At 34.6% G+C, this 24,406-nt stretch overlaps 1 protein-coding gene across 16 annotated transcripts in view; it reads right to left on the bottom strand.

The window, feature by feature from the left end:
* Ptprk (protein tyrosine phosphatase receptor type K) overlaps window positions 1–24,406 on the bottom strand; it is a 504,921-nt gene that overhangs the window by 78,510 nt on the left and 402,005 nt on the right. For all 16 annotated transcript variants that reach the window (XM_074075059.1, XM_074075053.1, XM_074075007.1 and 13 more), the window contains exons 12-13: window positions 17,161–17,434; window positions 14,255–14,291 (exon numbers count right to left, since the gene is read on the bottom strand). In XM_074075059.1, the coding sequence (XP_073931160.1) occupies window positions 14,255–14,291; window positions 17,161–17,434 (311 nt within the window). The remainder of the gene's footprint in view (window positions 1–14,254; window positions 14,292–17,160; window positions 17,435–24,406) is intronic.

Raw genomic sequence — 24,406 nt, 5'->3', positions numbered from 1 at the left:
GTTTAAAGTTTAAATGGTCTTTGTGATCTTCACTATTCCATAGTTTATTCTTGCATCAGGGCCCTTATTGTTCTTCCTTCTCTTTGGCAAGTTTTTCAGGCAATTTCTATTTCAATGATAGGCTCTCTATTTTTTTTTTTTCACTTAAGTCTCAGGTCAAACATTACTTCAGATAGGATTTATCTGAAATCCTATCAGAATTAACTTCACTCTGGTAAGTCACTTGAAATCACATCATACATTTCTGGTTTCTTTGTTGAATGCACCAGAAATTTAAAACTATTTCGATTATTTAATTTATACATATATATTGTCTGCCTTCCCTTCAAAAATATAAACTCCTTCAAAGAAGTAATGTTTTGCTTACCACTCGAACTCTGTCACCTAGAATTGTGCCTGGTACATAAATGGTGCCTAAAATTTGTTGAATAAATGAATGAACTTGTTGGGGGAAATCCTCAAATAACTTGTTTGTTTAGAACCTTTCTGTTTAGGTTTTTGCCAGTCATATAGTTAAAATTCAACTAAAAGATTAAAATTCATGACTTTCCAGACATTTTTCATAAGAAATTATTGCTATTTTTCAAAACTCCTCAAACCATTAGTAGGTTACTTATCTAGTAACCATGACAGTACACATAACATATAAACATTTTTATTACTGTATATTAATTGTACAGTGGGGTTTCATTGTGGTATTTCCACATGTACATAATGTACTTTGATCATATTTATCCCTCTATTACTCTGCATAAACATTTTTATTGTATTTATTTCTAGACTTTAATTTTTCTCAGGTTCTTTTAATGTCATGATTGGATCCTTATCATTTGCCTTGGACATATACAACAATGACATAGACGCTCTAGGGGGAGTATTTTTTAAAACCTTTCTCCTGATGAAAAAGAGAATTAAAATGAAAAATAATGAAATTAGGAACTCAGGGAAAAAATTTCTCCTTACATTTTGTCCATTCTAAAATTGTAGAACATTTTGGATTATGGGAATGCAAAAGCAAAGGCAGATTTTTTTTTTCTTTTTTTTGTGGTGGTACTGAGACTTATACTCACGGCTTGTGCTAAATTTTTCTATTCATAATATCTTCTGGATTTTTTTTTGTAGATTAAGAAGAAAATGAACATTTCACATGGCTTTTAAATTATGCCACTAAAATAAGCATGCAGAAGAAAAACACTTGATATAATTTCACAGTAATGAAAAGAGAATTCTAAATTACTTTACCAAACAATATTCTAAATAACAATATTTATTCATCTATTTAAAAAAGATTGATATATTTAAATTAAATGCTAGATAGGCACAGATTTATATAGAAGCAGATTGTCACCTCCATTCTTGTAAACTTTACAGTCCATCCAGACAGTTCATTCTGATAAGAAATTTCTGAATAAGTAATCTGACCACTCAGACTTTGATTTCACTGTTGAAATACTACATTCTTATTCTACTGTAGTTTTTCAAAAGCAAAGAGTTATTTTAGTTTTGCAAGTGGGATGAAATACCTATTAGCTGTTAATTTTTAATACCTTTTTTTGCATTATTAAAAAACATTACAATGAGAAGAACTTTAACAGAATGGAGGAAATACTGGTGCCAAACAGAGGTTATGCTGAGTTAAGCTTTATCAAAATCACTTGTTCCTGGCTTGGTTGCATTTATATATACTTTCATTTCCCTCAGGCTGTAGTACATTACTCTACTACTAATACATTCTTCTAGAATTTCTTCCCCTTCAGTTCATGAAAAATGAAACCTCAAATCAATTAATTTTTGAAAACAAGTACACAGATAATAGATTGGAAGAATGATGTGTGTTTGTTCCCTTGTAGGAGAAAAGGGTATGAATACCAGCAAGAGTACTCAGGCACTCAGGAAAAATGACAAAGTTATAATCACTTGGTTACAAGTTTTCAGCAGTTTCTTCACAGTTAATCCATCCTAAAGAATAGGAAAAGCAACACCCCTGCTCAGTCTCTAAATGGCTGCACTACACTAACACAGCAGACCTCATTTCCATCAGTTTTACAAAGTAGTATAAAAGGATCTCTTAGCAAAATTTAATAAATTAAAGCAAGCATTTTTGACTTTAATACTCACTTAAGACCTCACTCTTGCTTTTAAACTATATTCTATTGTTATGTTCCATAAGGGATAAAGTATTAGGCTACTATTTCACAGTGGAGACTCCGGAGTTCAAGTTCACCAGTGATGAATATTGTGGGAATGAACCCTGTCAGCTTCTACACACATGGAGCTACAACCAAATGGAGCTCCCATGGTTTTACTGTAACTTCTTGACAGATTTAGTGGTCCTTCTCTTATGTTTGTTATTTTTGAATGTCTGTCACTTAAAAAGGCATTTTTATCCATCTGCATACTCAAGAGAAAAGGGCACCAATAAAGATTTGACAAAACAGCATGAGACAAAATTAAGATTATGAAGAAAATGCTTCTTAAAAACCTACTATTTACGAAGTAATTAGGAAATAGTGAAAGAGAGAAGAATGAATAAAGGAAGTGATGAAATATTACTAGTGTCTGAATGTTTGACAATTTTTAATATTAATCTTTCTCTTAATATAGTAATATATGTTTAAAACTTATGCTAGCACTGAAATCAAGAGTTGTTTTTAGCTTTAATCTAGAGCATTACTTGATTGTTTCAATGCTTGTTTGCTTTACTTTGAGAATAACTTTATGCAAATTAGTATATGGCTGTATAAATGATTATTCATATATTAAAAAATTTTAAATGACATAATATACTAAATATTATTGAGAAAGATAAAATTAAAGTTTGATCAAAATCCATCTTCTATTAATTTAATGTGAATGAAGCATTTTTCCAGAGAAGTACTTTTGAAAACCCTTTGAGTAAATTTTATTATAATTTATATATTAGTTGCATGAATAAGTACTTTTAAATATAGCTACACAGTGTTACTCATTCAAATCATTTCCTTAAGAAAAAAATAAAGTTATCACTTTTCTATAATTTATGACACCATGGCATAAGATTCTTAGCTGCTAATTTACAAAAATTATGTTTATGTATAATGAGTTAGGAAAATGTTATAAATTAGATGTAAAAAATTAGAGCAAACCAATATCATAGAATCCAAAATGGTGTCTTTCAACAACCCTGAAAGTTATACAATGCTTCCATCTTACTATACAAAAAAAAATCTAGTTTTGTCTTATACTTTCTCCAGTGTGGCTCGGGAATTAGTCATTTTAATCAAGAAGCTCCAATTACTTTTTTGGATAGTGGTGTTCAGACACCAAATTTCAAATGTTAGGAGTGTTTACAATAGTTAGGGTACCATTATTCCCAGGCTCCCAGTGAATCGATTACAGAACACCCACATAGACACACACACCCACAATACCCCCCCCCCACAGCCCCCTCTCTACTTTTACAGTCTCCCCCCCATCCTGGTGTGCTTATGTTACTCATTCCGTATAGATTCGGGCATCCCATACATGGCCAATCCTCTGTCTGGAATTTCACCTACCTGGATGAACTGGACTCTGGCACCTGGTGTGAGCCACCCTCTTGTGTCCATCCCCCTTTTTACCTAACTTAAATTCTAATTCCCCATCCCAAACTTCTCACCTTGTTTGGATTCTGACATGCCATTCCAAGCTTGGGCTCTGATTTCCTCTGCACTCACCCTACTTGGGCTCCCAAACCCCATCAAGTACCTTCACATGTGGACACGTCTGGACCTCCCCACATAATGGTCTATATCCTCCACACTGATAATCTTTTAAACCTGACCTGCTTCTGGTCTCTGGCACACCATGCCAGATGCTCCTTTTGGGGCTGTCTCCTTCACTTACTTAGGTTTAACCAGCTCTGTGGGCCTCTGCTACTTCTCCTCTTTCTTGCTGTGTGGATTCCACATGGCTGTGCTCCACCATAGTAGTTTTAAGATGAATTGTTCAGGAACTGAGGTTAAAGAAAAGACTGAGAGGCTGGGTGCTGGTGGCTCACACCTGTAACCCTCGCTACTCAGGAGGCAGAGATCAGGAGGATCATGGTTCAAAGCCAGTCCAGGCAAATAATTCATGGAACCCTATCTTGAAAAACCCATCACAAGAAAGGGCTAGTGGAGTGGCTAGAGTGTAGGCCTGAGTTCAAGCCCCAGTGCTGCAAAAAAAAAAAAAAAAACCAAAAAAAAAAAAAAAACCCAAAAAAACTGAGAACAGGAAGAGCTGTACCAGGTTTTTAAAAAGCTTCTTTATGTCCATTATCTTATGGCATCAATCTAACATATATGCTCTTTAGGGGTTTTTTGTACCCAAAATATTACATTCAGCTGGGATTAAGTTGTCCTCTCTTCAAAACTTTTTAGTGATTCACTGTTGCTTTTGCAATGCAGTTGGAATTGCAGGTCCTATCAAACGTGAACATAAACTTTCTAGCTTCTCTTCCTCCACATTCAACATGAATGAGACTTAGTAAACTATTATTCTTTTATTTCTTCTTTTTTTTTTAATTGTTGTGCTAGGCCAGGGGTACATTGTGGCATTTATAAAAGTTCTTACAATATATCAAATATATCAAACTTGAATCCACTCCCTCCATCATTCTCCTTTATACTCCCTCCCTTATTCCTGAAATAGTTTCAACAGATATCATTTTCCCATTTACATTCGTATGTATATAGTACCTGTACCATATTCACCCTCCCATGCCCTTTCCCCACCTCTTTCCCCCCTCCCACTGGTACTAACCTCCCCAGGCAGGATCTGTTCCACCCTCCTGTTCTCTGATTTTCAAATTATTATTCTTTATGTAAGATATATTTTCTAGTCCTAAAGCTTTTGTTCTGCCTAATTTCTTGTATCTTTAATTGCCATGCTTTTCACTTCCAACTGACAAAATAATATCCATCTTTAAAAGTATAATTTAATGTTATTTCCTCCATAAAATCATTCTCTTAGCTTCCTAGCCATAAGTAATTATGAATAATATTAATGACAGTAATAACAATAAGAGTTACCACAGATATTAGCTGAAAATGTCTCACACATGAAGAAGCTTACTACGAAGTTCGTATCTATTATTGTTGGTCTTACATCAATATTGAAATTCATTATTTTCAACCCCAATTCTATAGTACATGTAAGAAAACAAATGGCACAGAGAGGTCAGGAGACTTGCTCAAGGCCTATTAACTAATAAACGGCAGATGGAGGGGTTTGAATCTGGAACTGTCGGAACCCAAGGCTTTCCTATCTGCACTAGGATTATAAACACTGCTCATACCAGGTGCTCCCAGCAATTTGCCTTTTTCTTTCCCTTTACATTACATTGTTAAATTTCACACATTACTTAGACTAGTAAAAGGTTCTAGAGGGTAAGAACCGTCATTTTTAATGTCATATTCCTACCATTACAGAACTTTTCCATGCAGGACATTCAATAGGGAATAGAGGAAGGAACCATAGATTGGAAGACTGAGGATTAGTTTTTTATTCTGTTGCCATAGGCGACAAAAATATGAAATGACATTTCAAATAGACACTTAACTTCCTGGATCATTACTGATATGGGGTAGGAAGGTAGAAAGGGAATAATAACACCAAGGAACCAGGGAACAGGTGTAGCAACATATCTGCCAAACTGCTGCTCTACCATTGTCCTGGAGTAACTTTTGACTAGGGTTGAAGCTATTTCTTGGTACAGTGGTTAATGGACCCCAGAAATGATGCCACTCCCCACCCCAACACACAAGGACTTTCCCAGGCCAGAGGTTAGCCAAAGGCCTCAATTACATCTTATTATACTCATGGTTTCAGGTACATACCTCTTCTCAAACTGCCACATTGGCTCTGAGAACACATTAAGTAAACCAGTCCTCACTCCCCAGTTCCTAGAAATGCTCTCCCATTTCTTAGAAATCTCCACAATTATGTACATGTCCTTAGAATAATCACTAGCATAATCATCAAACCCTATCCATAAACGTGCCTAAGATAGAGATTTGACTTCTTGGTTAAGCTTCCTGCCTTCAGTTTCCTTTGTGTGTGTATGATCACTGTGTGATCATTTCTGCTTTAATAACATCTAGCTTTTGCTTAAATAAATACGCTCTGTTGACTACTCCTGTCCTCTGAATGCTTTTCTGGGTAAGACCAAGGACTTGCCATACATCCCTTGACGCTATGATTCCATATCAGGAGGCAGTGCTGCTTAGACTATATGTAAGTTATATATATATATATATAACTTTTATAATCATCATCCAAATCAAACCCTTGAATTACTTGATTTTAACGTGTAACAAAATAAAAAATTTTAAAAATTAAAGAGTAAAAAAATCCCCTTCATATATATATTACTATTTCCATGTATTTGAAAGTTTTAAAAATCACTTTTAAGAATAAACTACTTAAGGTCACATTCAACCATTATCTTTAGTGAGAAGAAAAGTGACAAAGTTTATCTTGACAAAAAACAAACAGAACCCAACTTTTCAAGCAAATAGCACAACACTCAAGGACTCATCAAAGTTCCTGAAAGTTTATCCTAAACTTACCCAAAACTAATACAAATAAACTAGTCTTATGATATTTAGTTTCACTTTTATAATTTAAATGTGACTTAAAAGTTCAATAATAAGTAGGGAATTGGATATATTTTTTCTATGCAATTCTAACCTTCCATTTATTTATTTATTTTTTAACCAATTTTTTTTTTTTTACTTTTGCATGTCCTTCCCATATATGTCACTCCCCTGCCACCACTTCTTCATGTACTCATGTTCTTTGCATTGAACATGAGTGTTGCCCCAAGTGTTACTTGTTGTGTTCCTAAACTCTGTCTGATTCTTTTATGGGAAGGGGCTATTAATCAGGTCTTTTAATCCTGGAATTTGTCCTGAAGTCATCCCAGGCCAAGTAGAATATGTATGTGGTTTTCCTTTTCTTCTCCCTGCCTTTCCCTTTTCTTCACATAGTTTGATGTTCATTTTATGCAAAAAAATGATTTTTGGAATGACCTGCAGGTGCCTTTGTGATGCTTTCCATTTCCTTTTTTCTCCTTCTCCCCACTTTAATTTCTCTGGTTTTCAGTTTTGTTCAGTACATAGTTAAGCTGGGTAAGCAACAAGAAGGGCCTCAGGCCAGGCTTTCATGGATGAAACCACCAATTATTCTTCTTTCTACATTTCCTTAAAATTCTGTTCAGTGCTATTTCTACTATCACAATTCATGAACTACAAGTTATCATTAGGTTTTATCCCTTAGCTTAATCTTTCTGCTGTTTCCTTTTCTTCTATCTGAAATATGTCTCCAAATAGCTATACTTACCTATGTCGGTAAGTGTGTGAAAGCATGAATCGCATAGATATTTGGTATAGAAGGACAATTCGAATATGAATAGGGAATGGGAAAACACTTTATGTTTCTATAGAGAGCTGAAGTAATGAATTGAGGTGCAAGCAGGAATATTATTGCAATGGCAAATGACTAAATGAAGTATTATTCCATAGAAGATTCTAAAAATGATTTTCAAGAAATCCTTTTCAGTGTGTTTTAAATCAGTTAAGCAAGCCCACGTTCTCTAGCTAGAGCAGGCTTATGGGAGACTAACCCAGGAATGGCTTTATCTTGTAGCTCACTGTGCCTAAATCATGCCAACAAAGTTGTTTATACTAAAAACCTGCTGTCCTTCTGGGACTACAGAATCTTGGTGTCTGTGTGATTAGCCTCCCCCAAAAGTCTTGGGCATTGAGTCACTAACTGACTTCCCTGACAGACATTTCATACATGTTGTCCCAGTTTAACCCTGGAGATATTAAGCATGTTCTTTGTTGCCCTACAGGGAAAGGACCCCTTGGAAGCTTACTCTGAGTTCCTCTGAACTTTGTCCATGTGACATTCCTTTTGCAGGTTCTGCTTTGTATACTTTCACTGTGATAAGTCACATTCATGAGATCTACTCATAAGTATGACCATGAGTCCTCTCAGTGAATCAGCAAGCCTGAGGATAGTCTTAGGAACCCCTGACACAGTTATATCAGAATCATATACTATCTAAATCATAATACATGTTTATAGACACTGAACATAATTTTTGCTTTCATTAGGCATTCTATTTCTGTATAAGTGGGATAAGGAAGTTTATATTCTTTGTGTCTGGCTTTGTCATTTGAATGACGTGTTTTAGTCATGTATATTATGTGTGTATTTACAGTTTGTTTATATCCTTTGCTTTAGCTTATAGCGTTGTTTGAATATATCCAATTTATTTAAGCAATCTACTACTGATTTTTACTGGTTTTTTTTTTTTTTTTTCAGTTTATGGCTTTTACAAGTAGTGTTGCTATCAGCTGTGTAGTACATGTTTTTGGTGTACCCATATATATACTTCTTTTGACGGTATTTCTAGGAATGGAATTGCAGGGAGGTTAGTTCACCTTTAATAGGTACTGCTAGGCAGTTTTCCAAAATGGTTGTACAAAGTTTTACTTCCACCAGAAGAACGATATGGGATTCCAGTTGCTCTGCTTCCTTACCAGTACTTGGTATTTTCTCTACTTTTTGATTTCAGCAATTTTGGCATGCTTATAAAGGAGTTATGCTGTGGTTTTATTTTGTATTTTCCTGTTGAGTAACATTTGATAGATTTATTGATCATGTGGGTATCTGTTTGTTTGTCACTTGTTAATTTCTAGTAAGTTTGTCTTTCATTTTCTTACTGATTTGTAGCACTAAGTTTTAGATGTGAGACTTTTTATGGATACATATCTATATCTCCATATATATATATATCTCAACCATCTTTACAATTCTGTAAGTAATATTTTAATCCCACAGTGGTCTTTTTTTCTCTTGTTGTTTATAAAATTTGTTTGTTTGCTTGAGTCAGCGTGTGCTAGGTAGTCCAAACTGGCTTCAAACTCATGATTCTCTTATGTCTGCCTCCTGAGTCTGGGATTATAGGTATGTACTACCATACTTGGTTTATAATGGTATTTTTTTAATGGAAAGATGGTCTTACATACATTTCTTAAATGAATAGCACATTTTTTATATTTAGAAATCTTTGCCTATTCTACCATCAGAGATGTTCTCCTGTACTGACTTATAAAATCTATACTTTTTCCGTTTACTTTTAGTCCCATTTCAAAAAATATGTTATGAGTTAAAAATCAAATGTATTTTCATGTAGGCATTGAAAGCACTATAATTTATTAAAAAAAGTATCTTTTCCCTCCTCTTAGAGTTTTATCTTTGTTAAAAATAACGTAACTATATTTCTGTGGATCTATTTCTAGATTTACTCTTTCATCAGTCAGATTGTCTATTCTTGTGCTAATAGTACACTGTCTCAATTACTATAACTTTAAAACAGACCTTGATAACATCAAGAAACTTAATTGTTTTTAAGGTGGTCTTAAGGATTTTTTTCCTTTGCATTTCCATTTTAATTTTAGAAGACTCATTTTTAAAAAAGAAATTGGGATTCTGATTGCTTTAAATCTATAATCTAATATGGCTCACCATAGAATTAACAATGTCTAATATTGAGTGGCTTAATCCATGAAACTGTATGTCTTTTCATTTATGTAAGTCTTATTTAATTTCTTTCCATAATGTTTTAGAGTTTTCAGTGAGGGGTATTATTGACCTCTCATTAGATATGTTCTCACTTTGGCTTTTTTTTTCTTTCTTTCTTTTTTGGTGGTACTAGGGTTTGAACTCAGGGTTTCACACTTGATAGGCAGGAGCTCTGCCACTTGAGCCACTGTACCAGCCTTTTTATTTGCATTGGTTAATTTTTGTGATAGGGGCTCATGAATTGTTTGCCTAGGTTGACTTAGAACCATGATCCTCCTGATCTCTGCTAGGACTATAGGTGCGAGTCACAGGTGCCCAGCACTCTGGCTTTTTTTTTTAAAGGTGTGTTGTATATTCAAAAACTGTTACTTTATTTGTTTGTTGCTGCTATGCTATTGAGTTTTTGATGATAATTAGGTAAAAACCAACATTAATGAATTCTTTTCTGAGATAGATTATCAGTTAGTTCTCTTGGGGTTTCTGATTTACTATTCTTCCAGTCTCTCCTAAGTATTTGATTATAGTATTATAATTTAGGTTAGAAATTCTGTCCTTCCATAACTAACAGTGACAGCTTGGGCATTAATGTCATCCTTCCTACATACTTGGCCATAAATGTGCATTATCTGAAAAAGTCATCTCATGAAACATTCTAATTTCCAAACAGTAAAAATTCTTGATTTGTCTTGAATCACTCATGCCAAAAAAATGACAGGCGTAATTAAGTGTTGACTAATGGAAACTTCTTCAGTCACTAACTGCCTACTCCATGTCAGATCAGGAAGTAAATAACAGGAATAAACTGAGCGATTTCATTAACTCTCTTTCTTGATACTGTTTTTCCAGCAGCTATGGATTAGGTGAATGGGTCAGGTTTACCTTTTCCTTTTAACCTTATATTCCAGCATCCAGCATCTCAGTTCCTTCTATTTTGTCAGAATAATTACAAGTGTACTATCACATAAGCAAACGATAATCTACCTAATTTTAAATCAAAGAAATATTAACTTCCAGCTAGATTAGGGCTAGGATGAAAAGAGCTTAATCATTTGAGATCCTCAGCTCATGGTTTTTCTGTTCCAGTGAGTAGCATATGTCCCTGGAAACACAATGGGAAAAGTATACTTATACTAAAAATTGGGGCAGAAATGGAGGTTTTAGTGTGTCCATTTTAAGGTACCTTAAGAAACCATTAGACACAGAGCATTACAGATACTAGTAGTTATAGGAAAACTGGCATCAACTCTAAGAATAATTCAAATTGCTAAGAAAAGAAAAATGTTAGAAATAGTATAAATGACATGTATTATTGATTTCTAGCTTGGACTTTATGTTTTAGAAGCATCAAGATATTCATAATTTTAATGTTTCTTTCAATGGTGAAATTTAAATACATCTAGGGAAGTCTAAAGAGTTTCTCATTAGTAAAACATGGTTCTTATATGTCTGAGTTATGATAATTTGTATGATACTTAATAGAATTTTAATCTTTTATCATAACAACTACCTTCAGAATCTGAGTAACAAGAGTTAATAGCTAGATTTCCTTTGGACACCCTGCTCTAATATATCACACTCTTTAATTCTGATTAAATTCATAAGTCCTTCACATTAAAAGGTACACACTGGGAAAGCAAAGAAGCTATAAAATAGCTGTTCATAAGAACAGCAGTTATCAAGTAGAAGAGAGAGGCTTCACCTGTCTATCCTAACAAGTAGTCATTTGAGTAAGAATCATTGATGGTCACAGAACTCACTTGAATAAAACTGATATAGAGATAGATATGGTTTAAATTTAATTTACTATGAGTTTGTTTATAAATTGTATTTCAAATTAACTGTGTTCTAGGTAGAATCAAATAGTCTCAGCTTTGGGAAAAAAGCATTCTGTATTAGAAGGTGAAATACATATCACAGTATAAGTGTACATTCAAAGAAACAAAAAAATAATTGTATACAAAATTTGTCTTAACTCATGTATACACTGCTCTCATACTTTTCAGAATTACAGGCCACACTGTTAATTAGTTTGATTAAATATTAAAGCTAAAACATCTACCTTAAATTTAGTTTAAATTCAATTACTGATTCAAATATTTTTTTGTACTTAAGATTACTCTCCTTCTGTGCTTGTTCCTGTTTTATACTGATATACAAGACTATTAAATCCCAGCATTAAACCTGACTAAGTAAATATTCATTTTAAATTAAAAAATGTGAGTGACAGCAATCACTACTACTACATGCTGTCTAAACAAAATTTGGTAAAAGGCCACTGTACCCTAGAATGTCTTGTAAAATACATGAGGATTTCTAGAGCACCACTTCTTATCAACTTTATGAAGGAGTTTAGGAAATTAAAGTTCTAGTTCCTCAGTTCTGCAGCTAAGGCTGTGGGCATGGAGAACAGGGGAGAGTTTAATGGATGAACAGGTAGAACACAAGATGTGCCCAGGGGAGTTGTCCAGGATACAAACAAAAAGTCATTTCTAGACTCTTTCTGTTCAGCTCAGGGATTCTTGGCCACTGTTGTCCTGTTCAACGGAAGTGGCTTGGAGAGTGAAGATGAACCTTGTCTTACGGAGGCAAACCTTGCAACCATGCTGTCAAGGGCAGACTTCCAAACCCCTGAGATTCCTTTATGCACTCAGCATTATTTGTACCTAAGGTCACACACTTTTTAATGTTTTGTTCATCTTTATTTTTTAAATTGAGAAATACCTATATGTGTCTATAAGCACATTTACAATAGGGAAACTCACATATTTCAAGTCTATACCTTAATTGATTTTTACCAGTGTACACACTTGTTAAATCATTAGCCAGTTCTTCACAAGAAGGTCTCTTCATGCCCCTTCCCAGTCAATATGGTTGTGCCATTCTGACTATTAAGTGTGCCTTCAAAATGCCCAGACAGAAAACTTATTGTTTTCATATATTCATGTAAGGTTCATATATAGTCATATGAGGGTTACTTGAATGCAAGCCCTGCAGTATAGCAATAGTTGTTTTGATACCATGGTGGTCTAATGAGTGGGTAGCAAATTCAGCATGGATATGCTAGATAAGGGATGATTTAGGTACTGGAAGGACAAAGCAGTGTGAAATCTCATACCACGCAGAATAGCTAGTTCCTTAGACAAAGAAGAACTATCACAAATGGACTTTTTCTAGCTACCTCTGAGGTTTTGGCAAATATTGTATGCCACATAGTAAGATTAATTTCCCTCAGCTCAATCATGTCTAATGTTATGGAATATTTGTCATCATGCTTTTATTTGTATTCAGAGAGGGACAAAATGACACTTAAACAGTGCATGCAAAATCAAATAAATGAGTAGGAAAATTTAAAACCTTAAAGTCCTTTATAGCTTTCTTTTTCTGCTGCAGAAATGTACTATTATCCTATCTAAAGACCTTTCTTAGAGGCTGCTATGAGAACCTTTTGCATTTCTCTATTTTAAATCTGGAAAAGCACATGTAATATGTACCTAAATGCCTTCTGCCATTAACTTCTAAAACCTTCAGCTCTAACTCTTGATGTGTAAGTTAAATTTTATTAAATAAAATAAATGCTTATACATTATATGTATCTTCATATAATTTCTCTTTTCTTTCATTAATTATTTTTTGACTACCATGAGGAATCTAAATGTTTGAATTGAACAAGTGTATTTTTTTCTTCTGTGAAGCTTCTTTAGTATTCTCATGAGTCAAGGGAAAAGTCTTTATTGCCTTTACAAATCAAAAATAAAACAAATGCTAATTGAGCACACTGATGATTAGATGGAGAAAAATGATGAAAGGAAAGATGCCAACACAAACAGAATATGGCTATTCATTCTACCCCAAATGAATCAACTCCTGCTCATGAATGTGGGTCTAATACTAACTCTGGCAACAAACCACCCAGAGGACCAACCCTCCGAGGAGGTGCATGCCTGCATGCAAACAGCTTTTCCTTAGTCCTCTTGCTAGAACATACAAAGAAGTAATCTCTGCTTTGTAGACACATTCGAATGACTCTTAAATGAAGAACTACAAACAAAGAGCTGCAAGAGATTTTCCCCTAGGCTGAACTCTAAATACTCATTCAAAATTGACAATATTTTTTTTCCTGGCAAAGAAACTAACCAACGAAGTCAAAATCGGCAGGGTCAGCAGGAATTGGCTACTTGCCATCACAGACATAATTCTTGGTATTAGTTGAATCAAAAAAAAGAAAAACTCTTCAGGCCAACTGTACGATTGATGAAGACAGGGAACACTCGGCTCATACTATGAATTAGCTTTTGACTTTGTATGTGTCATTGTCTGTCCAGAAAGTAACAGAGGTTTTTACACAAACAACTTGCTGTTTTGAGCTGTTACTGTTGAGTTTTTTTTCCAATAGATTGATCGATCTAAGGCTTTCCAAATTCTTCCTATTCATAACAAGCATACTTCAGTCAAGGTGTAGAGGATCAGATGGAGCACCCATTATGTGTTAAAGATACCAAAATGAGTCCAAGAACTGGGCTGTTGGTTAAACTGGGCACTAGTATAAATATTCTGTGATAGAAATGCCACATTGAATGAGTCTGTGGAGGGCACAAAGCTCTTTAATTTTAGAAAAGGGGCGAGTGGAACTTAAAAAAAAAAAAAAAAGCAAACCTCTTACCTTTTGTAGCAATTCGTACACACTGGGTTTTAGTTTCCTGGTGAAGTAAAATGAAATAATAAGTAAGTGTATAGGTAATGTTTCCTCTTTCATAAACTGTATTACAAAGAATAATGTGAGGTCATAAAATAGGATTGTTAACTATAGACTTCCAAAAACTAAGTCATTTTGTGATCCTTGATATATAGTCTCAGATTTTTTTCAGAGACCTAAAATGAAAACTTTAAGAAAATTTCTACTACTTTCTAAAGATGTAGGTATCTATTTTTACTTTGTAATAAAACAGGCTAACTTGACAAGAACAAGTAGTATGGTTTTCTACTTGCATTTATTGTTGATCCTTATGCTATCAGAAAGAAAAATGTATCTGCAAAGCTATTATAAATCAAAACCAAATATAAATTTAATTTTTACCTGATAGCTATAGACTCAGACCAAAGATGAACATTATATACTGTCACTTGGACTGCATGACTGAAGAGCTAAATGATGGTAGTTAGAAAGATCATCAAAACATTCCCTATAGCAGTTGAAGTATAATTTATCTGTTCTTTCTTTCCTTTTAAAATACTTGGTAGGAGTTTTCAAGGTAGGTTATTTTCTACTGCTGACAGACAGGGTACAGAGAGTAAAAGCATAAAGAGGAAGTGACAAGAATTGTTTTGTTAATGGGCTGTTTGGTTGTAGTAGAAGACACATGTTCTCACAAGCTAGTTATGGGCCCAGATCTCACTTCTCAAGGACCTAGTTCAGTGTCCATCTTTGACTACACAGTAGGTTACATGAGGTGTCTGAAACAGTAAACAAAACAGAGGATGGAGGGACCACCACTATCTGACTATAATCATCTGGTTGTAGCTGCCATTTTGGCCCTGCAAGGGGAAAATCATTAAGATAGTCATGATACTTTGCCAGTTATTGACACCTGGGCTGGTCTCTATGTCCCTTGCATCTATGGCAAACAGTTCTCACACTGGGGAGCAGATTTTTTGGGAATAGAATCTATTTATCTGCAAGATGCATTTATAACTCTATCTTGAATAGTTCTACATGTAGATAAGCCAAAATAATTTATAATTTCTTCATAAGCATTTGTTTTGAAATTAAGGCATGGTAGAGGACTTAATGCATAAAAAACAAATCTTGCATTTCTACTATGTGTGAGCTAGACCTTCATAGTAAGCTGCCACAGAACTCTTCACATTCCAATACAGGCCCAAAGGATTCTGACTTCCTAAAAGCAATCTTCGTTGATTCTCTGTAGACGTTACAAGTCTCCGCTGGTGGAAACCACATCAATTTAAAAGCTGTTTATCATAGAGATTATGAAATATATTGTTGATATGCTGAACTCTGATTAAACGACGAGGTAGATATAGTAAATTCATATCAGAGCCTTTAAGGAGTGCCAGAGAAATTAGTCAATAAGTAACAGACACTCATCAGCACTCCTCTCAAACAATCGACAAGTAATAAAAGTTAATTTGGAAATTCTCACCTCTCTAAAGGTGAAAAATGTTAACAGAAAACTGCATCCTACTTCTTTGCTATTTATACCCAGAATGGATTACTAACTTTCCTAGGTTCTCTTGTTTTGACCAGGCCAGTTGTACCAGTGCTTGGGAAGGATGTGAAGGTATATTTGGCCTCTAAAGAATCCCAATTCTATAGAAGGAAACTAGGAGAAGCAAAGAGCATCTGCAACCATGAAGAGCCTCTGGATTAGGAGAATATCTTAGAACATCTGTGGCATTTTTCTTTGCCATACACTGCAAGCCAAACACATTGGTAAGCAGAAAGGTTCAGCTTTCATGTAAAAGCAGCTAACCGATACCCAAGTTCTTATGGACCCTGCAGAAACACAAATGGGTTATGTCTTCCAATTAAACTATTGCATAATATAATATAACTGATGAAATTGGATATCACATATTTCGCACCATCTTCCAGGTGCCCGCCTTAGGGACTCAATTATACAAAACCAGCAATCTCTTTTTCAAAGTCCTTCACAATGTCAGTATTCAACTGGGTTTTAAATTGGGGAAGTTTCTATTCTCTACATTTTTTTCCCCCTATCCTTCTCTGCCACAATATAAATAAATAAATAAATAAATGAAAATAAGTTTTAGGAAAGTAAATCTTTCAAAGGAAACAGCATGAGGTACAAAAGGCCAGGTTGTTTCTCTACATATGGAACCACTGGAAGTTTCTAATGTCCTGTGGTGTTTTCCTCTTCAATATTCATTTGGGATCAGCGGCAGTGTTCGAAAACAACTGTGTCCAAAATGGGAAAAGGAGGGGCAGCCAGGGAAACAGAAAACAGACTTCTGTAATAGCACAGCACCCAGCCATCACGAGGCAGCCTTCTGTTTAGGTTCTGTCAGCTATACCACAGGCGCCCTGTTACTTTGTAATCAGAGGACTGTTACTTGTTATTTACTATTTGGCTTGTACCCCCTGAAAAGTTTATAAGGGCTTATTAGCCTGCTGTGGAACGCACATTCTGTTTATCCTGCAGTAAATTTAATCTTTTGAAGTTTGCCATTACTGGGCATGGGAGGCAGAACAATGCTGGAAATTTACTGAGGGTGGAGTCCTGGCAGCAGCACACCCACCTTTTCAAATCACTTTACTCACAGCTGCCTTTGTGGGCTTTCCTGAAGACAGCTCAAGTAGCAGCAGTTACTAGGAAACAGGGATTCTGTGAAATATAAATGGCATGCTGCCCCAGTGCTTCAGCCAGCCCCACACGATACAGATTGCTGGCAACAGAAACAACACCCCCTACACATCGATTTTCTTTTCCTCTCCTTTTTTATTTTTCTTGATAAATGCTACTGAGTATTTATAAAATATACTGGCTTTTCCTCAGAGCCATGAAAACTCAAATCCTGGAGGAAGCTCACCTTCTCCACACTGCTCATTGCCTGGAAGTAGATGTTGTATCCTTTGCGTGGAGCCAGGGGTGGGTTCCAAAAGCCTTGATACGTCCTATTGTCACCCACTGTGAATGGGGCAGGTTCAGGGAGATTCCCGGGGGGCAGCTCTGCAGCAAAGTAATAGGGCGCACCCCCGCTCATAGCACTTTGGTAGGTGACAGGAACCTGGTAGCACTCCATGGCCCTGGCCTCTCTCTTGGTTCGATGTGGGTGCAGCTCTTCCACAACAATCTGATAAGCACTTTCGGGAAAAGAAAAAGTATGCATTTAGAAATTTGAGATATCAAGACTTTAAAAAAAAAAAAGAAAAAAAGAACAAGGGGTTGAAAATTAACCTGCCATATCTAAAAGTATGAACTCAGTCTTAACCCACTGTGCTCTTGTTTTCAGCTATTTTGCAATAAAATAGAATTTTCCACTCATTCTTCTCCCCATCAGCACCAACAGTTACTTAGGAACTGAGAAAAGTAAGAAAAATCACCATAAAACTGTTCACATTTTCAAAGAATGAGTGTAAGCCACACTAATAAGGACTCTGACATTAACCAGAGTCACATCATAGATGAAGTTCTTTGTCTGATATTTTTAAGTGTTTAAAGTAACCATTTTCTCTTGAAATGATATTATGGAGGGCCCACCTCCAAGGCCCAGAGGAATGACAGCCTCAGGGTGGTACTGGAGCACCAGTCTGCAGTTGTCACAGCCTCAGAGAGAATGTGCTGAAAGGCTTCCCCACCTCTTGACCTTGCCACGGCATCTACATTGGCTCACAGCTATGCAGAGCTCCAGTACAAGTGACATGCGGCAGTGCGGGCACAGATGGACAGAAATCTGTCCTCGCCACTGAAATAGACCGCCTCCTTCTTCTGGAGTTGTTAATAATAAAATGTTACAAATTGTAGAAACAGATGGCATTTGGCCTGTTAAAGCTCTAACCTGAACCTCCTAATGCTTTTCTTAAGCACCTTAAAACTTCTACAAGAGCTATTACTTTACAGAGGAAAGAAAAGAATAATGCAACTTTAAAATAAAGATATCCCTGATCTCTAATACTATTTTTTTGTCAATTTCTTCCTTTGTAGACAACTTCTTAGGTTAAAAAAGATAGGTAAAATATCTAGGAAACTTGACATTATCAATGTATTTTATATATATTTAAAGGACATATATTTTTTAATTGCTGAAAATTGCCAGAAAATGCATTGTGATAGCTTGTATAAATTCAGTATGAATAATCTGTGTGTATGACTGACTGGATGCTGAATCTTGAGAATTTAGGAAAATATGTTCCTTTAATTCCTTCTGCATAGATAAAGCACCTGCTATTCAATGACTGTCCAGCAGGAATATTTTCCTTAACATACCTCACTAATGAGAGAGAGAGACAGACAGAAAACTCAGCTTGCATCTAGGAAAATTAAAATTTATAATTTAGAATAATTTAAATGTAAACTTTGTTATACCTATAAAGACCTTCATAGACTAAGAGAAATGATTAAATTTAGTATATAAAGATTTTCTTTTCTTACTGAATATTAAAGTTCCCATTTTATAAATTAAAATATTGCTAAAATGCTGGGAAAGTTGGTATCTGTCTTCTTACCTCTTGAAAGAGGACAGAATCTGTATTAATACCCCAAATTATAATTTGAGCAAGTAACTAATGCATCAATCTATTTATTTCAAATTCTGTGTATTGGATCATTCGGTACACTCTGCCAGACTAGGTCACTAAGCTGGTGGGAATCATCAAGATGGATGAGCTCTGAGGCATCCATTAAGCAGGCACTTGTTAATTTTAGGTTAGTGAAAACCAGCACGCATGGCCCTAGAGAACGAAGAATGATCACAGTTGATATATGCTATGTGAAGCAAACTGGGTCCATTTTTATTTTATTTTTAATTCATAATCCATATTTATATGTTATATAATTGTGTGTTTTATACATATATACACATAAACTAACATACATATATTCTCCAGACAAATTTAACTTTATATTCTGGCCCCAGTGAACAATAAAGACAATTATCCATTCTTGTTAATACATTAATGTATTTTTAATGTAATCCTTAAAAAACAAATTCTTTGTTAATTATCCCACACCTCTAGAAAATCCAGAAAATATAGTTTACATTCAATTTTAAGTAATTCTATTAAATTGAAATCATTCTACATTTGACGTTAGCATACTTTATGTAAGATAGCTTGTGGCTTTCTAGTTTTATTAGGAGCAAAGCAAGCTGCTGTGGTGAGGAGGCAGGAGGAAGAAAAGGTGAAATCTACACTTTGGGAAAGAACCTTGTTATTATTCCATAGGAAATAAACATCAACACATTGGATTGAAGTTTCAGATTCACCACTATTCACAATTAAGTGAAAGAGAAATTATTTCAGTTTATAAGTTGAGGGTATGTTTATAAGGTATATAAAGATTATTTCTACCTGTATATACAGATACTCTATTAATATTCACTTTAATCTTGTAATACATCCTCCATTTACTAATATTACTCATTTATTTTTGAGTAGTCATAGGAGAAATGAAATATTTTGTTACTATTGAGGAACTGAGGCAAAGTGAAAATAAGCTCACAATGAAACTTACACCATGAGTGTCATATTATTGTTTTTTTCTTTGTTCAGTACTTTTTATTATTCATTCACTCTCCATACTCATTACTGATATGTTCTGATTTTCTATTCATGATTCAATCTTAGTAGGCTATATGTCCCCAAGGGTTTATCAATTTCTTCTAGATTATCCAACTTGTCATTTAATTGTTCCTGGTAGTTTCTTATGATACTTTGTATTTTTGTGATGTTAGTCATAATTTCTCCTCTATCATTTATAGTTTCATTTATTTGAATTTTCTCTTAGTCTAAGGTTTGTTAATCTTGTTACATTGAGACACCCCAATGAACATCAACTTAAATATTAATAATGAAAACCAAGACTGTAAAATAGGTACGGTGTTACGTGTGTGTGTACTAGTAAGAGTGGGCTAGTAAGGCTATGGTATAGGGTAGATGGACATCATATACGTATATGAAACACTACTAAGAAACCTCTTCCAATAGCTTTAAGTGGGGTAGAGGAAGGGTTGAAAGGAGAGATGATGGAGGCAATGTTAATAATGTACAATGTAAGTCTAATTGAAATTGTCACTATGAATCTCTGCCCCCCCAGTATAATGAATATATCTTGTTTTACATTATACTATTGTGCCCCTCCCCTATTCACACGCTAAAATCCTCACCGCTCCTCCCCCGCCAAAATGTGATCGTATTTGAGGATGCAAACTTTGCAAAGCAATTTGGCTTAGATGAGAGACCCTCAACAAGAACTGAGTCTTCCATTAGGACCTTGATCTTGGACATACCAGCGCTTAGAACTGTGAGAAATAAATGTATTTTGTTTAAACCACCCAGGATTTTGCTATAGCAGCCCAAGCAGACAGAGAAGTATACATTTAAAATGATTTTGGAAGATTGTTTCTGAGAATATTTCCTAAAATACCCTTTGTGCAATGTTTGACATTGGAAAGAAAGCAAGGTGGAGACTGCAACATCTAACCCTACCTCTCTTCCCACTACACCACTTGTCAGGAGAAATGTCTTCATGATGTAACACTCAGCTCAGTTTCTTCATAGTGTCCAACCTCAACTGTGCCTAACTCCACAAGTTGATATAGGAGCCATTAAATTTATATTCAAGTGAGGTTTCAAATAGAATAATGGAGCATTTGTAGAATGAGAAAATTGCTTTTGCTTTCTCTGTTGATGCTTTTACTTAGGATAATTCTAAAGCACTCTTTTTCTTTCTACATGAAAGAAGTGGTTTCAACTCAGAATTTCTGAACACTGTTTGAATAATGAGAATTTCCACAATTAGCTTTCTTCCTGTGACTTTACATCCATTCACCCATTAATTAAATTCATTCAACAATTAGATATTGAACAGATCCATATAGGCGATGAAAGAGCGATGATATAAGGTCTCATGAACCTTATATTTACTTTTCTCTTTTTAAAATTTATAAAGTTCTATGATTGTTAGAATATTTTCTAACTCTCTCAAGTTTGATCAAATTTCAAACTACAAAAACCAAAATATATACTTACAAACTTGTGATTGTCCCCGGTAGGCATTTAAAGTGACTAAGACAGCCACCCAGAAGCAGATTTTCACTTCTCATATTTTTCTTCTCCCTTACACTTGAACCAGGCTGAAATTGACTGGACAATTTCTCTGAAACATACTCTGTTCCAGTTTAAAATCTTGGTTCACACCTGTCTGCTATATGTATTGAATGCCCTAGAAAATGAAAAGTATCTTTCCATATAATAATACTGTTCAAAATTCCCTAGTGGCATTTTACTGTTATTAGTCAGGCACAGTCTTCAATCAGTTCCTAAAGACATAGCACTTTGTGTATCTGTTTCTATGTTTCTTCACGTGTACTGAGAAAGCATGGGTACAATCTGCACATAGATCAACTGTAATTATGGTGACTACTTAAAAAAATGGTTTGTACATTGTAAGAAGTAGTTATAAAAATAATCAAAAGTCACTACAGGGAGAAATCTCATTGAATTCAAGATGGAATTCCAAAGTATGAATGTTCACGGGCAAAAGAAACTGTCTTCCTATCTTTCTTTGATTGTTCAATTTGAGAGGTGTTCTCTAACCACATACTGCCATGTTTTACTTATTTATTTATTTATTTTTGGCAGTACTGGGGATTGAACTCAGGGCCTAACACTTACTAGACCCACCTTTTAAAATCTGTTTTTATCCACATTACCTTCATATTTATCATTATAAAACAGAAAACATGAGAAATCAATTAAGAAGGGATTTGACTAACCACATGAAACTGGCCTGTGCTTTTTCATCCTTATGGTTGTCTAATTATTTAATACTACATTAGAATCCAAATATTATTTGGGATTAGTACTCTAGCAGTTAAATATTTTCCAAAGTCACCATAATATTTTACTTAATCTACCCATATTTCACATATTTTCCATTCTTCTTAAATTTTAAAATGTTACAATGATTAAGTTAAAATCAATATTAGCATTATCAATCTTTACTCAATACTCAAAATGAGATTTCCTTATGTTTAAAAATGACATTTATTATCATAATCAAATTTGATTAAGCAGAGGTAGTAGTCATTTTTAGCTTTTTGGAAGGTCAAATGATGACTTCTTATCATACAATTTCCTTTCAGTTTCAAGCTTGTAAGAAAACATAAGGATTTTGCTGTTAGCTCAGAAAGAGATTATGTAATACATATGGCAGATCATTTTCATGATTTCATATTTATAAACATTGAGCTGGAACCAAAATTACCTGTATTAACCCACCATGGATTTGTTTTTTAGACTATTACTAAGTAAATCTCTGTGAATATGGTAACAGTTTTAGGTTGCACAACTTCTTGATGAAAGCAAAATAACAAATTATACAATAGTGTATAAAGTTTTTCTTATTTTGTGTAAAATATTTCCTTAGACCTTCAGGAGAAATTCCCTAGCTCCATAGTTTTACTATTCCTCTTAGGAAGAAACTTCCCAAGATCCCATAGCCACTTGTTTATACTGCTTTGCTGGCAACTTCTAATGATCAATAAAAGTAAAGGCTTAATTATCATACTAGCCAGTTCTCTCATGAGTCCCTATTTCTAAATAGGAACTATCAGTTACAGATCAGCAAGCTCAAAATCCTGGCATTAACTTTAACAAGAACTATCTACCTATAGTCTCTCTTCATCTTTCAATCTACCATTACTTTCCATTCCCTTGGCTTCCACTATTTCACAAGTCAAACTCTATACTCTTCACACTGTGGTTAATATCTTACCACATCCCTTGCCATATATGTATATCCTGATATATATCATCTGTTTGAAAGTGGTATGACCAATGTTTCCTAAGCAAACTACACATGCTGTCTAGGGTTTCCTCCATCTCCCTTATTTGCTGTTCTACTGCCATAAAAGCATTCCCTGACCATCTCACTCCTCAGTACTCTGTCTTGAGGTGGAGGTGGTTGGGAAATGATATCGTGGTAGGAATTATAATCACATGGGATCCTTTTTCAATCTAATCTTTAATCCACTACACTAATTACAATGCTACACACCCACTGGTTCAACCCTGCAGGGCTATCCTCAGATATTCTGGGATTTAAGAAGTCTATATGTTGCTATCTTAATAAAAATGTATTGCTTGTTTCATGAACATGGTACATTACAAATACTGTCTGGTGTTGTACCGCATATTTCTTCAGGTATGTTTTAAGATTAGAAACTCAATAACAGGAGTGACTGCCATATTTTTAACTTCAGTCATTCACCAAGTATTAATTAAATATCTGTTATAAACTGTGAATTAATTTAACTGCTGAGGTTGCAATAATAAGCACACTAGTGAAAGCCTGTGCTTTCATGAAGCTTACATTCTAATGGAAAGATATAAATAAAATAAAAAACCACATAATATGTCAAGAGGAGATAAGTGCTACGAAGAAAGATAAAGCAGTATAAATGAAACAGAGAATGATAGGAGTGAGTGTTATTTGTATGGCATGGTTAAGAGAGACCTTTGAGTAGAAACCTGGTGGGAGATTTCAGTTTTGGGGGTGAGTGTATTAGTTATGCCTTGCTGCATAACAAATTACCCTAAAACACCATGGCTTAAAATCACAACATTTATTGTATCATAATTCCGTGGGTTAAGAATTTGAGAGTGGGTTTGCTACATGGTTCTGGCTCCAGGTTTCTCATAAGATCATAAGCTGTTGATTGAGGCTGCCATCATCTCAAGGATGAAAGTTTTAATAAAAAGAAAGAGTGCAGCACCTCCTATTTTCTGGCAGAAAGAATTCTACCTGTTATGATTCTATAGAATAAACATAAAATTAAAATAGTCTTTATTTGATTTAATTTGGACTTTATGACCTTCATGCCCAGAAAATAACACACAAAAGTTATTTACATCTTTGCTTAAATTTTAGAATGCTTGTATATGGAATTCAAGTTAATTCTCTGTCCTGACAGTGAATAGGAAAATAAAGTAGAACTATTTGATCTCTTTAAATGTATGGGATGAACTGCATATTCTGCAGGTGGATGATAATGGTAGCCCTAATGTTCAAAGCTGTGTGTATGTGATCAAGTGATCCAAGAAAGACCATTAGCC

Source organism: Castor canadensis, chromosome 1 (assembly GCF_047511655.1).
Source record: "Castor canadensis chromosome 1, mCasCan1.hap1v2, whole genome shotgun sequence".
NCBI classification, from domain to species: domain Eukaryota; kingdom Metazoa; phylum Chordata; class Mammalia; order Rodentia; family Castoridae; genus Castor; species Castor canadensis.
Note: the sequence above shows the minus strand (reverse complement) of the source record. Positions and strands in the feature narration are given on the sequence as shown.